Source organism: Podarcis gaigeae (assembly GCF_964106915.1).
Source record: "Podarcis gaigeae genome assembly, chromosome: 12".
NCBI classification, from domain to species: domain Eukaryota; kingdom Metazoa; phylum Chordata; class Lepidosauria; order Squamata; family Lacertidae; genus Podarcis; species Podarcis gaigeae.
Window position 1 is genome coordinate 8,213,422 of NC_139688.1, and position 15,369 is coordinate 8,228,790.

Consider the following 15,369-nt stretch of genomic DNA (forward strand, 5'->3'; position numbering starts at 1 on the left):
TAAAGTTCTCCAGTGGTCTTCCGATTCTCCAGCTTCTCCCCATCTCCACGCTTTATCTTCATATGTCTCCAGAATTTCTGCCTCAGAGGAATGCTGTGCCTCTTACACAAGCCAGCACAGGAATCTTGTATTGGATAGGTGGGTACCTGACCCCAGTCAAGCTTGCAAAAATTTATCATTTGCCCGATAATAAATGTTGGAAACGTAGAGAAAATGAAGGCACATTCTTTCACCTTTGGTGGATGTGCCCAAGGATTAAGGCTTTCTGGGAGATGATCTATAATGAAATGAAAAAGGTATTTAAATATACCTTCCTGAAGAAACCAGAGGCCTTTCTTCTGGGCATAGTTGACCAATCGGTGTTAAAGAAGGATAGAACATTTTTTATGTATGCCACAACAGCAGCAAGAATACTTATCGCAAAGTACTGGAAGATCTACCCACCCTGGAAGAATGGCAGATGAAGGTGATGGACTACATGGAATTGGCGGAAATGACCGGCAGGATCCGAGACCAGGGAGAAGAGTCGGTGGAGGAAGAGTGGAAGAAATTCAAAGACTATTTACAGAAACATTGCAAAATTAAGGAATTTTAGAATAATGTTGGATTGGAACTAAGTGGTTTCTAGCTGTAATGGGTTAAAAGAGTATGAAAAAACGGGTTTATACAAGTAAAAATTATGATTGTAATAATTTAAAAATAAGATTTGGGTAGCGTAAAGAGGGAAAGAAATAGTTGAATTAATAATTTGATTTGGAATACAAAAAAGGGAGGTATGAGGAGGTCCGAGAAACAAGTAAATGAAAAATAATGTGATGGAAAGATTGATTGTTTTTAACAATTTTTATTTTGTATTTTTTCTTTTTTTTCTTTTTCTTTATTTTTAGTAATGTAAAAACCTTAATAAAAATTTTATATATATATAAAAAGAGGAATCTTGTATTGGGAGAGTAGCGCCACTTTGCTACTGGCTGCTGATGCCATCATCCTGAATCTTTTCGCTATAATGGCATAATAAGCTATAATGATAATGTCTCATCTCCTGTCAATTTGCTGCGTTTTAAATAGTTGCCGTGCTTTCATTTCGCTTATTTCTTGCATGGTTGTTTTTGTATTTTATCTATTATGAGCCACCTTGAAAGGCAGCCTAAAAATACATTCGTATATAAATACAATTATTTGCCTCCGCTGAAATGCCGCAGTTACTGTTTGTTTTTCTTTACTGCAACTTTAGATCAGATTATCCAATGACATGCAAACATCCATAGGCAATATTTTTTGCTTTCTGCCTTGAATTCACTTAACTCAGTAGAACATGTCGGCAGATTCTGCGGTTTTACCTTTTCCAACTATGGCCGGTGTTTAGTTCAGCTTAATTTGTTGTATGTTCACTGATGTAATTGCTGGCAGCTGTATCTAACTTCCACATCACTATTGATTTAAGGTTTGTCTTAATCTACAGTTTGTAGATAAAGATTTGAATTTATTGTGCTTGGGGCCCACTTTGCGGTTCTTTTTGTAATGAAAAATGGGCTGGAAATATTTTTCAATGAATCTTAAATTATTATCATTTAAAAATAATTTGGGAGTGTCAGCTTAGGTTTTATGTAGCCTCAAAGGCTACATTCTACCTATTCTGTCACAAACAACATGCTTCTGTCAATCAGTTACTGGGAATAATAATAATAATTTATTATTTATACCCTGCACATCTGGCTGGGTTTCCCCAGCCACTCTGGGCGGCTTCCAACAAAACACTAAAATACAATAACCTATTAAACATTAAAATTTTCCCTGAACAGGGCTGCCTTCAGATGTCTTCTAAAAGTTTGGTAGTTATTTTTCTCTTTGACATCTGGTGGGAGGGCATTCCACAGGGCGGGCGCCACTACTGAGAAGGCCCTCTGCCTGGTTCCCTGTAACTTGGGAACCACAGAAGGATACAATGCTCTTTTACTCTGGCTCCTGCTTACGGGCTTGTTGGTCACTGTGGGAATATGATGTTGGACTAAATGGACCATTGGCCTGATCTAAGAAGGCTCTTCAGGTGTTCCTAACCAAACAGGCAGGTGTGGAGGACTCCCTGGTCCTGAAAGGGGTAACTGTGCCCCTAAAGGACCAGGTGTGCAGTCTGGGAGTCATTTTGGACTCACAGCTATCCATGGAAATGCAGGTTAATTTTGTGTCCAGGGCAGCTGTCTGCCAGTTTCAACTGGTACGCCAGCTGAGACCCTACCTGCCTGCACACTGTCTCAATAGAGTGGCACACATTCTGGTTATTTCCTGCTTGGACTACTGCTATGCGCTTTTGTAGTTTTACCAGTTTCGTGGTATGTTCTCATTTGTGACATTGGCCACAGTGACAATGGCTTCAAACAAACGAGACAAAAAATCCACGTCGCCTATACATTTCCCCTGTTTTCCCCCTTAGTGTGAGTGTTGAGGCACATCCCTACACTACTTCCCCTAGGTGTGTGGATAATAAATAATAATAATAATAATAATAATAATAATAATAATAATAATAATAATAATAATAATAATTTATTCCCCACCCATCTGGCTCGGTTTCCCCAGCCACTCTGGGCAGCTTCCAACAGCAGAAAGTGAGGAGGAATTAAAGAACCTTTTAATGAGGGTGAAAGAGGAGAGCGCAAAATATGGTCTGAAGCTCAACATCAAACAAACGAAGATCATGGCCACTGGTCCCACTACCTCCTGATAAATAGAAGGGAAAGAAATGGAGGCAGTGAGAGATTTTACTTTCTTGAGCTCCATGATCACTGTAGATGGTGACAGCAGCCACAAAATTAAAAGACACCTGCTACTTGGGAGAAAAGCAATGACAAACCTAGACAACATCTTAAAAGTAGAGACATCACCTTGCCAACAAAGGTCCATATAGTAAAAGCTATGGTTTTCCCAGTAGTGATGTATGGAAGTGAGAGCTGGACCATAAAGAAGGCTGATCACCGAAGAATTGATGCTTTTGAATTCTGGTGCTGGAGGAGACTCTTGAGAGTCCCATGGACTGCAAGAAGATCAAACCTCTCCATTCTTAAGGAAATCAGCCCTGAGTGCTCGCTGGAAGGACAGATCCTGAAGCTGAGACTCCAATACTTTGGCCACCTCATGAGAAGAGAAGACTCCCTGGAAAAGACCCTGATGCTGGGAAAGATGGAGGGCACAAGGCGAAGGGGACGACAGAGGACGAGATGGTTGGACAGTGTTCTCGAAGCTACCAGCATGAGTTTGACCAAACTGTGGGAGGCAGTGGAAGACAGGAGTGCCTGGCGTGCTCTGGTCCATGGGGTCACGAAGAGTCGGACACGACTAAACGACTAAACAACAACAACAATTAAACATTAAACGCTTCCCTAAACAGGGCTGCCTTCAGATGTCATCTAAAAGTCTGATAGTTGTTTTTGGTAGTCTGGTAGTTGGATGTTTCTAATATTTTTTTCTGCCCATGATTTGCAATGCCAGTGACTAAAGCAGCACAGATATGCTCTGGCTCTTTCATTCCTGAGTAATAAAGCAACTTCTTTTCTACTTCCTGGTGTGACAAGTTCTTTATTAGGCACAAGTTTTAAAGGTATACACACATTTTTTTAAGTGGACGCATGTCAAAATGTTGCATTCCTCTCAAGAGCGGATGCCAGGTCTATACGAGTGGTGAACACATACGCAGGTTCAGACATGCACCTTGTAGCAACAAACACACACGAAATTGTGAAAGCAAATTCATTTGGTATGCTTCTTTTGTTTCATGGCAGACATATATTTTAACAAGTAAGGGTGAGTACTTTCCCACAATTTCCAATCAATTCTTGATGCAAACATATCCAACCCTGTCCACATTTACTCACAGGACCCCTTGAGTTCGACAGATCCTAGACTACAACTCTAAACACATTTATTCAGGAGTAGGCTCCATTGAGCAGAGGTGGGCTTACTCATGGGTAAATAGCACCCAGAGGATTGGGTTCCATGGCTGCTGAATCATATGCTAGCTTACTCAGAGGCCAGACCACACTGAAGTCAAAACGAATTTAGCGGGGCGAAACAGAAGCAGAAATTGTCTGTGATGATATATCTGCGGCGATTCAAATATGCACATCAAATTTGTGTTCCGGGAGCCTCAGCGACACATTTCCAAATCTGGATTGTTTTAAACAATGCAGACAATGTCAGGCTGTTAGCCTTATCGCATCATGGGGAGAGAAGTAATCATATTGAAGCTGGATAATTTCTGTTGTCTGGGTTTAAAAACTCAATTAATTGCCTGGGGGTTTTCATATGACAAGCCTTCTGAATTAATTCTGTTCCTTACACATCGCACATTACATAAGGCCCTCAGCTAGGGGGAACTCTTTCCTCAGGAGACATTTACATTTACATGATAAATCTAATGCTCACCGCCACTTAAATTTGTGGTATATTTTCCCCCCAGGTGCTCTCGGCTGAAAACCCTCAACCTTCCCTGCGCATATTAACCCAAAACGCCCTCCTAATTATGATTAACGATCATGTTCCCTCCTCCAGATGTCTGGAGGGAACTGTAAGGGATGGCATTGCTATGGCAACATCGAGTCCATTCCCATGGAGTCCATTCCACGGAGCCGTCCTCTCCTGAAGATTACGGCTTATTCTGCACTTCACAGAGGGCGAAACAGCCAATGTTGACCCAGGCTGAAACTGGATAAATGGAAAGCTGTGAGAAATGTCCTTGAAATGTCCCCTCCGAACTGGATGTGGTGGCCTGTTGCCATAAAGTCATTTCCACAATTTGGCTTCTGGAATCTTGTTGCAATTCTGATAGTAAAGCATTCGTAGGGATGAGCCGAAAATCCACGCTGAGCCAAAATGGCCTCCCAGAATTCAATGCACCATTTGTGGGTGATAAAATGAAACAAATTTGTGGAGGTGCAAATCAGCAAGGGCCACCAACCCTAGTGGCTGGGAGGCAGAATGACTCTGAATTCCAGTTGCCGGAATGTCCACAGGACAGGACATTAGATGTTCTCAAACTCCAATTCCCATCAGCCCCAGGCAGCATTCCCAATGGTCATGGGGTGAGGGGTTTTGTAGTCCCTCAACATCTAGCAACTGGCTTCCTAAACTTGGGTCTCCAGATGTTTTTGGACTACAACTCCCATCATCCCTAGCTAGCAAGACCAGGGGCATTCCAGGGGGTGGGGGTGGTCCATTCCAGGTACCATTCCAAAGGGGGGGTGACAAAATGCTGACCCCCGATTGGTGACACCCCCCAGGGCATGCGCCGCTCGCCGCACACCACCAGGGCGTGTGCCACACCCCCTGGGACAAGCGCCACTCTGGGTACAGGAGCAGGAACAAGACGAGTGGTCAGGGATGATGGGAATTGTAGTCCCAAAGCAACTGCAGACCCAAGTTTGTGAAACGCTGGCCTAGTGGGTCCCATGTCCCTCATCCCTGTGTTAGAGTCCTGGCTTGCGGTGACTCTACCAGCCCACAAATGGACTGGCGTGACCATGAGACGAGATGAGCAACCTCTTCCCCTATATAAAGGAGAACCAGGACATACATTTGAGGGTTGGGGAATAGCCAACATGGTGTCCAATCGGCGGACTCCAACTCCCATCAGCCACAAACAGCAGGGCCAATACTTGGGGGTGATGGGAGTTGTAGTTCATCTCTAGAGCCGCATCTTGACTACCCCTTTCACATCTCAATAGGGCACAGCTAATCTATTTTTATTTTATTTTTTGTTCTGGAGTAAGTTTCCATATTGTGATTAGGAAGTATCCTGGTAACACCATGAGTTACTACGGCTTTATCAAATTGTATTAATTGTTTGGATGAATCTGGTGATGTTGTAGATAAATAGGTACCGCTCCGGTGGGAAGGTAAATGGTGTTTCCGTGCACAGCTCTGGTTTTGCCAGAAGTGGCTTAGTCATGCTGGCCACATGACCCGGAAGCTGTACGCCGGCTCCCTCGGCCAGTAAAGCGAGATGAGCGCCGCAACCCCAGAGTCATCCGCGACTGGACCTAACGGTCAGGAGTACCTTTAACTTTACCTGTGCTTGATATCATAGCTATTGCAATGTTTGGGACGTTTGTGTGTTTTCAAGGTTTTTGTGATTATTGGGAGCCTCCCTGAGATCAACATTTGTCGCTGGTAAAGCAGAATACAAATATTAAATCAAATCCAAGTCAATAATCTGCTCTCTGATCTCGCCAATGGTTGAATTTTGCTTGCAAAGCAGGGGCTTGAGCCATGGTCTATTCCACAAAGCGAAACAAAGGAGCTGAAATAAGCAAGATGCAGCGCTCTGTATACCACAATTTGAGGAGGGGGGGAGCAACAATGGAGATTTCTTAACCATCATTTCCACTTCAGTGGCAGGTGCAAGAGATCCAAAATCTGAGAAATGAGAAGGTGATAATGTTCTATGCTGAAACCACAATCTTTAAGTGATGGAGGTGCTTGGTTTGGAGAACTAACTCTCAGCTTAGTGATGAATCTGGGTGACAACATCTTCCCAAGCTCCACATTCCTTTCTTCTGGTCCTTCCTGTTTCCTTTCGCCTTATCAGTCACCCCTAACACACCGAGGTTGTCATCTTGATGCCAGAACTCGATGGCACGGTCCACCTTGTCCTCTTCCTCCAAATCGGCATAAATCCATAGCTGTTGCCACGCCATTTCCGACAAATTTCCGCCTGTACCTTGAAAATCAAAGAGCTGCCATTACGAGAAAGCTGCCATTTCAGTTCTCAGACACAGCCAGAGTAAAAGTGCAAAGCTCTGTCGGTGACATTTGTTATATGTCAAGCACAGAAGGAATAAACCTAAAACCTTTGGATTATTCTTAGCTATTTTACACTTTGACTGAAATTTGTCAGTGCCAACAAATGCAAAAGTTGAGGTGTCAACTGTTGGCATCAGAAAACACAGTGGGCAATTTGGGGGGACTTTATCATTTTTCTAGTGTTGCATCATTATTATTTTCTTAGTTTCACTGTTTAATATCTATCTACCTTAGAGACTGAGGGACACAGGTGGTGCTGTGGGTTAAACCACAGAACCTAGGACTTGCCAATCAGAAGGTCGGCGGTTCGAATCCCCGCGATGGGGTGAGCTCCCATTGCTCGGTCCCTGCTCCTGCCAACCTAGAAGTTTGAAAGCACCTCAAAGTACAAGTAGATAAATAGGTGCCGCTCTGGCAGGAAGGTAAACGGTGTTTCCGTGCGCTGCTCTGGTTCGCCAGAAGTGGCTTAGTCATGCTGACCACATGATCCGGCAGCTGTATGCCTGCTCCCTCGGCCAATAAAGTGAGATGAGCGCTGCAACCCCAGAGTCAGTCACGACCGGACCTAATGGTCAGGGGTCCCTTTACCTTTACCTTAGAGACTATTGTGATATTAAGCAGCATATAAATATATAGAAGGAAATAAGCAGAAGCTTCCATAGCATCAGGTCATTTTGATTGATTGATTGATTGATTGATTGAATCACAGAATCACAAAATCACAGAGTTGAAAGGGCCGTCACTTGGAAGATGGAGCAATCCTGTTTTCTCCTGCTCTGGAGGTCAGGACCCAAACCAATGGCTTCAAGTTACAAGGAAGGAGATTCCGACTAAACATTAGGAATAACTTTCTGACAGTAAAGAGCTATTCAACAGTGGAAGGGACTCCTTCAGAAGGTGGTGGACTCTCCTTCCTTGGAGGTTTTTAAGCAGAGGTTGGGTGGCCATCTGTCAGGGATGCTTTAGATGAGATTTCTGCATTGCAGGGGGTTGGACTAGATGACCCCCGGGGTCCCTTTCAACTCTACAATTACATCATTCTATGGCCATGCTGATGTTGGAGGCTGGGGGAAGCAATAATTTGTGTAACCACGAGAGGGCCACATCCTCACAAAGATGAGAACAGGGAAGGGTTTATACCAGGCTTCCTCAGCCTCAGCCCTAGAGATGTTTTGAGACTACAATTCCCACCATCCCTGACCACTGGTCCTGCTAGCTAGGGATCATGGGAGTTATAGGCCAAAAACATCTGGAGGGCTGAGCTTGAGGAAGCCTGGTTTATACTCTCTGCTTCTGTGTCTTGTTGCACTTAGGATTTCCTGGCCGGATTTTGAATCGCTCAATTTTGTTTTCTGCTGTGGTCATGGGAATCGCAAGCCTTTACTTCCCTGAAAACGCAGCCAAGGCAAAATATTGCAAAGTCCACAGCCCCAGCTCTTCTTACCTCTTGATTTAGGAAGCAGTACAGAACAGCAACAATGAAGCCCTGTATAACAAGGAGGAAAAAATACAGAAATCAAATTACTAAACCGGCAGCTGGAGAAACTCAGGTTTGTGGGCCAATTGGATTCCTCTAGACTTCTCTATCTGGTCCTTGGGATTCTCCATTGGCCATGCCTCCTCCCCAAAACCACACCACAGTCCCTCTCCCACACCCTCCTCCGGTCCCCCTCCCTTAAGATGTAATATGCCCCTGACAGGAATGGACCTTAGTAATATGGTGTCCTTGGTGAGGACCAAATTTGAGGCAAAACCTGGAAGTAACCCTTTCCAGTACTTCCAGGTCACCGCGGGACACAATCTGAAAAAAAAGTAACATGAAGGAAATATAACATGAGGTATGATTGAGAGCCAGTGTGGTGTAGTGGTTAAGAGTGGTAGACTCGTAATCTGGTGAACCGGGTTCGCTTCCCCGCTCCTCCACATGCAGCTGCTGGGTGACCTTGGGCTAGTCACACTTCTCTGAAGTCTCTCAGCCCCATTCACCTCACAGAGTGTTTGTTGTGGGAGAGGAAGGGAAAGGAGAATGTTAGCCACTTTGAGATTCCTTCAAGTAGTGAGAAAGTGGGATATCAAATCCAAACTCTTCTTCTTCTTCTACCAGAAAATATGGCTGGGGCTGATGGAAGTCGAAGAGACAAATGTACCTCAACCCTGATTTAGATGATACCCTGAATTGTGTGAGCAATTCAGTCTGAGAGCAGCAGCAGTGAGCTAACTTGTGATTACAAACCAAGATGAGCCTTCTAAATCTAAGATTAGCAGGCCCTGATGCTATAGCAGCATCGGAAACACCCATGCTGCTACAAGACTTAATCTCTGCAACAAAAACAAAAAATCCTACACTTGCACTATATAAAACTTTACTTAACAGGAAGAAATACGATTTAGAATATGAAAGACAAAGATGGAGTAAAGACCTAGGAGTACAGATAACAAATGATACATGGGAGACAAGTATGAAATCAATAGAAAAAGCCTCTATGGATTTAAGGCTCAGACTTATTCAACAGAAGATAGTATTTAGAGTCAACTGGACTCCAGCAAGATTATATTAGAAGAAAATAACAAGTGCAGATAATTGCTGGAGATGTGGGAGTAAAAAAGCGAACTTAATACATATGTTGATTAACTGCCTGACAATCAGACCATTCTGGAGCAATATTTATAGCAAAAGTAATAAAAAGAAACTGTTATTTAGGGGAACCGAATTTAATTCTGAATTATATTCCAGAAACTTGGAAGATCTCAGGGGGTCAAAAAAAGTGGTTGTTTCGCGCTATATCAGAAGCAAAAAAACCTTGTTTTGATGAATTGGAAGAGTCACAAAAAGATTCAACTGAGCATATGGATTGATAATATGGACAGATCAGCTACATATGAAGGAATTGCTTGTCGACGCAAAATAAGAATGGATAAATACAAAGAAATTTGGAGCGAATATCTAAGTGACAAGGCAGATAACAGTGGGAAATAGAGGGGGGAGAGAAGGGTGATAAACAAGGAGTAGGCATAGAGACATCACTTTGCTGACAAAGGTCCGTATAGTTAAAGCTATGGTTTCCCAGTAGTGATGTGTGGAAGTGAGAGTTGGACCATAAAGAAGGCTGATCGCCGAAGAATGGATGCTTTTGAATTCTGGTGCTGGAGGAGACTCTTGAGAGTCCCATGGACTGCAAGAAGATCAAACCTATCCATTCTGAAGGAAATCAGCCCTGAGTGCTCACTGGAAGGACAGATCCTGAAGCTGAGGCTCCAATACTTTGGCCACCTCATGAGAAGAGAAGACTCCCTGGAAAAGACCCTGATGTTGGGAAAGATGGAGAGCACAAGGAGAAGGGGGCGACAGAGGATGAGATGGTTGGGCAGTGTTCTCAAAGCTACCAGCATGAGTTTGACCAAACTGTGGGAGGCAGTGGAGGACAGGAGTGCCTGGCGTTCTCAGATCCATGGGGTCATGAAGAGTCGGACAAGACTAAATGACTAAACAACAACAACAAGGCATAGGGGTATTACTGTATCTAAATTTGCGCTGTCAATTTGTGTTATTATTGTTATTATGGTTTTTTCTTGTACATGTCTTTTTAGTTTGGTGTTTGTACTGACTGGAAAAAGTGAATAAATAAATAATAATAAAAACAACTCAACAGTGGCAAAGCATACTTGTAAAATCCCTTAAGTCCATACTTCACCTGGAATGATCCAATGCAGAGCTCCAGGGAGAGCCGGACCCCCACGTTGGCGTAATCGGGAAGAAAATTGAAGATGATGTAATGTGTCCCAAACAGAGGGATGAGGAGCAGAGTCGACTTACAGAGGCGCCTGGGTTTGGGAGGAGAAATCGGGAGGAAAAACACGGTCATGACACCCTGGCTTACAAAAAACGGGCACAAGATGGCGCTCCCAGCATCTCAATTGATCTAAAGTGATGGTCAGGGCCCATTGGATCTGGCAAGGCAAGAAATGTGGGGAGCTGCCAAATGGTGGAATGTGAGCTAATGGAACAACAAGCAAACAGATCCTAGCTTTGTTCCCACTGCCTATCTGTTGATGGGAGGCTGCGCTAATGAAATATACTCGTAGTCGAGAGTGGATTTCATGCTCTTTATTCAGCTCATAGTGGTGAGGAGGAATGGAAGTTCCCCCAGAATGTCTGCATTATATACATTATTTACACAATGGGCCCCACGTGATTGGCTAATTCTGGGATTCTCCTGTAGGCCAATCAGGTTGCGGATTCACTTCCACCTGGAGCTGGATTGGGTGGCTCCTGTGGACCAATCAGACTGCTGCATTCTGGGTCCTATTGTTCTAGGACCAATCAGACTGCTGCATTCTGAATCCTATTGATCTAGGACCAATCAGACTGCTGCCTTTTGGATCCTATTCAACTCAGTACATAACAGCTAACAAGGAGGTGCAGCCATTAGCACCTCCTGCGCTGGTTGTAAGTAAAGAGGCAGGTGGGTGTGACGTTAACATATGAGAGTGCTGGAGGTGAAATAGTTAAACAGGTTACCCAATCAGGACCCAGGGGGTGGAGTCAGAGGGACTATAAAACCAGCTCTGGGAGGGGCGAAGGGAGGAGTTCGTTGGGAGTTGGGTGGTTGGTTGGAGTGGGAGTGAATTGGGATAGAGTCTGTGGGTAGGTTGAGTTAGTGTAGCGAAATAAGCTGAGTCAGGAACAGGAGCTAGGAAGACAAGTAAATATCTGAGAGGTGGTTTAGTGAGGGAAAGCAGGTAGCAGAAGTTTTAGGTCTGGATAGGCACCCCATGATTGTAATTGACCAATACAGTTTATGAAACCACACGCTTGTTAAATTGCAATAAATAAACAGAAGTTTATCTTCCAATTTGACCCTGACTGGACTCGGTATTGTACCAGGTAGAGCCTGGGTGGTGACAGCGAAAAATAAAGTGGTGGCACAGGGATCAATAGACGGTGAAACATCCGGGGACCTTGTGTGCCACAGTGGGGACTGGCTGAGATTGGTGGATCAGTGCTCCATTCCCTCATACTCTGTGGCCATGAATCCTGTACATTTGCTAAAGGAACTCCCTTCCATCCTAAGCTTTCTTCCACTCAGGCAGAGTGAGAGGTCCAGAGCAGGACCACACTACTGGCCGAGAGACTAGAAACATTTGGCTTCTCCTCTCCTCAAACTGTTTATGCTCCAGTTTTATAACTAAGAACTAAGTGCCTTGGCTTCCTTGTTTTTCCTCCCCCCTCCTCCTCCCTTTTTTTCCTTTTGTGCTGTGCCTCTTAGATTGCAAGCCTGGGAGCAGACACTGCCTCATTACTGAATGTACATGCCATTCTAGGAGCTTTTTTAGCCAAAGAGTAGGGTTGTTGTTTTTTTTAATGCCTGAAATAAATAAAATAGTACATAAACAATCATTCCCAATGTGTCACACCCCCACCCCAGATGTTCTAGAATTAAGGAATGAAAAAGAAACATTCCACTACCTTCACCCCATTCCAAATTCATAGGAGCCTTAGATCTTTCTCTAAGCCCTCTGCTCAAAAATATGTTCACAGTATACCGCCTGCCAGCCCTTCTTCATGCTGACTGGTTCCACTCAATTCACCTGTACTGAGATGAGTTGTTGAAACTGATATGTCCCGGGTCCAGTTTTTTCAGCAGGATTCTGATGATGTTGATAAAAAGAATGAAGTTGACCTGTCCCAGATGTAGGGAGGAGAGAGGGGAAGAGGGAAGAAGAGAGCACAGTTAATGTTAAGACAATATTTTTTTTTTTATTGATTGATGGATTGATTGGCCGCCCTTCACCAGATTTAAAATATATCCCCCAAAATGTTCTGGATGGAGAAATGATCTTGAGTGCTGAGGGTCTGCTTTGTGGGAATGGGGGAGAATATTCAAATCATATTCTGAAAAACACACTCGTTTTCTTTCTTTTCTTTTCAGATATATTTACAGTGGTACCTCTGGATGCGAACAGGATCCGTTCCAGAGCCCCGTTCGCATCCTGAAAGGAATCTTAGACGCGACTGCGCATCTGCGGCTGTGCGGGTCGCGTTTGGCCACTTCCGTGCATGCGCGTGACATCATTTTGAGCATCTGCGCATGCGCGAGCGACGAAACCCGGAAATAACATGTTCCGTTACTTCCAGGTCACCACGGAGGGCAACCTGAAAACGCTCAACCTGAAGCGTATTCATCCCGAGGTATGACTGTATTGATACTTGCCCAAAGATATACAAAAGTTCATATCCAATACAAGCACACTCTTTTTCTATGGGAGTTAAAAAGAAAAAAAAAATCTCAGAAAACCCTCTTCCGAGAAGGTTTGGCTTACTCTGCAATAAACCACGACATTAACAACAACAACCAAATAACCACTAGAACCACCAGATAAGACTAAGCTGTAGGCAATATTTAAAAAGGCCTTGATCAACAGAGACTGGGATGAAGTGTTAGCAGTTTTTGAACTTCTCTCTCTCTCTCTCTCTCTCTCTCTCTCTCTCTCTCTCTCTCTCTCCTTAACACACACACACACACAGTTATGAAAGCCGGAACATCCCACCATTCAAGTGTAAAGGTAAAAGGTAAAGGGACCCCTGACCATTAGGTCCAGTCGTGGCCAACTCTGGGGTTGTGGCGCTCATCTCACTTTATTGGCCGAGGGAGCCAGAGTACAGCTTCCGGGTCATGTGGCCAGCCTGACCAAACCGCTTCTGGCGAACTAGAGCAGCACACGGAAACACCGTTTACCTTCCCGCCGGGATTTATCTACTTGCACTTTGATGTGCTTTCGAACTGTTAGGTGGGCAGGAGCAGGGACCGAGCAACAGGAGCTCACCCCATCACGGGGATTCGAACCACTGACCTTCTGATTGGCAAGTCCTAGGCTCTGTGGTTTAACCCACAGCACCACCCGCGTCCCCATTCAAGTGTACAAAAAGGCAAATAGGATACATACCCCAACAGAAAAGATAATGGGTCCTTTGATTAGCCACCAGTAAGGAGAACCTTGGTTTGCATCCCAGCAACTGGAAAGAACATGCAATGGTTAATGCAAATGAATGTGCAATCTTTTCTGAAGATTGTATGACTGAATTATTTATCGTTCCTCTTGTGTCTCCCTCTCCATTGGTATTGGTGGAGTGGGGGGTGGTCCTACTATTTTACAGAGACAGCTGCCTCAGGTGACAGATGCTGGCAGGAATGAAATGTGGGAAGACAGTGCTTATATGTGCAACACAGCTGACCTGTGGCACCCTCTAAACAAGGCAGTCTTCAATTGCTTTGTCTCATTTTTGCATCATTTTACAATCTCTTTTGATTAAAAAGTCCTCCCCCAAAATTTGCCAGCATTTTATTGTGTATTTTTAAAAACTGCTTTGCCCAAATCAGGGATGTCCCTGGAAGACAGATACACTTGGAGGGTCTGAGACGAGAAATGCCATAAGGGACTTCCGGTGTGGTGTGGTGGTTAAGAGCGGTACACTCGTAATCTGGGGAACCGGGTTCGCATCTCTGCTCCTCCACATGCAGCTGCTGGGTGACCTTGGGCTAGTCACACTTCTTTGAAGTCTCTCAGCCCCACTCACCCCACAGAGTGTTTGTTGTGGGGGAGGAAGGGAAAGGAGAATGTTAGCCGCTTTGAGACTTCTTTTGGTAGTGATAAAGCGGGGTATCCAATCCAAACTCTTCTTCTTCTTTACCTGAGCAATAATGATCCCACAGACAATTTTTTTGGATTTTTGTGTGTGTTAAGCATCAGCCCAACACTAATTTGACCACTTTAAGCCTGCACATCTTGTGACACACACACACACTACAATCCAAACACAGGTCAACAGCCACCACTTGCAACGTTTGCAATAGCAGGTTGACCACCAAAAAGCAGATGAGCACCTCCAAGGTGAGTAACCATGCATGGCTCATAGATCCATTGCTTGGTGGGCCAGTATTTCTGGAAGCCTGGATTACTTTCTTGTTTCCTGTGCCTTCCCCCCGCCCTCATTTTTATGAATCTGAACACAGGACATGACTCACGAAATGTCTTCGAAATGCACCTTGACTAATATCCACAGTATGGTAAAAAACGTTGGAACACCTGTAGGATTGAAAACAGAGGACATGGTGATTTTTATGGATGCAATCAACCCACATAATTTTCCAAAACCAACCACCTACTTGTTAAGGGGACAGATCCTTGATCTGTGTCTCTAGAGCAGGTGTGATGAACCTTTGGCTCTCCAAATGTTGCTGTACTACAACTCCCATCATCCCTGGCCATGCTTGTTGGGGGCTGATGGGAGTTGTAGTCTAGCAACATCCAGACAGCGGTGGTGCATATGCCCGTGCTGCCCAGGGTGGGCGCACTCCCGAGGGGGGCATGACATGCTCCTGACGGGGAGTGTGGTGCGGAGGGTGCCCTCCCAGGCATGGGATAGCCGCTCGGGTGCCTGGTGTTGGGATTCCATTCCACCCTTTGCTGCAGACATGGGATTGCTACATGTCACATGTCTGTTTACATTCCAGCACAGATTGCTGGCGTGAGAGGAACTTCCGCTCTGTATGGCTTTTGTTTTCTGTCTCTTTC

General features: G+C 44.5%; 1 protein-coding gene across 1 annotated transcript in view; it reads right to left on the minus strand.

The window, feature by feature from the left end:
- Positions 1–3,557: 3,557 nt before the first annotated feature.
- Positions 3,558–15,369, minus strand: part of GHRHR (growth hormone releasing hormone receptor) — a 33,085-nt gene continuing 21,273 nt past the window's right edge. Inside the window, exons 8-13 of the mRNA XM_083704284.1 lie at positions 14,820–14,880; positions 13,741–13,810; positions 12,385–12,476; positions 10,488–10,617; positions 8,240–8,281; positions 3,558–6,712 (exon numbers count right to left, since the gene is read on the minus strand). Coding sequence (XP_083560410.1) covers positions 6,587–6,712; positions 8,240–8,281; positions 10,488–10,617; positions 12,385–12,476; positions 13,741–13,810; positions 14,820–14,880 — 521 coding nt within the window. The 3' untranslated portion in view covers positions 3,558–6,586. The remainder of the gene's footprint in view (positions 6,713–8,239; positions 8,282–10,487; positions 10,618–12,384; positions 12,477–13,740; positions 13,811–14,819; positions 14,881–15,369) is intronic.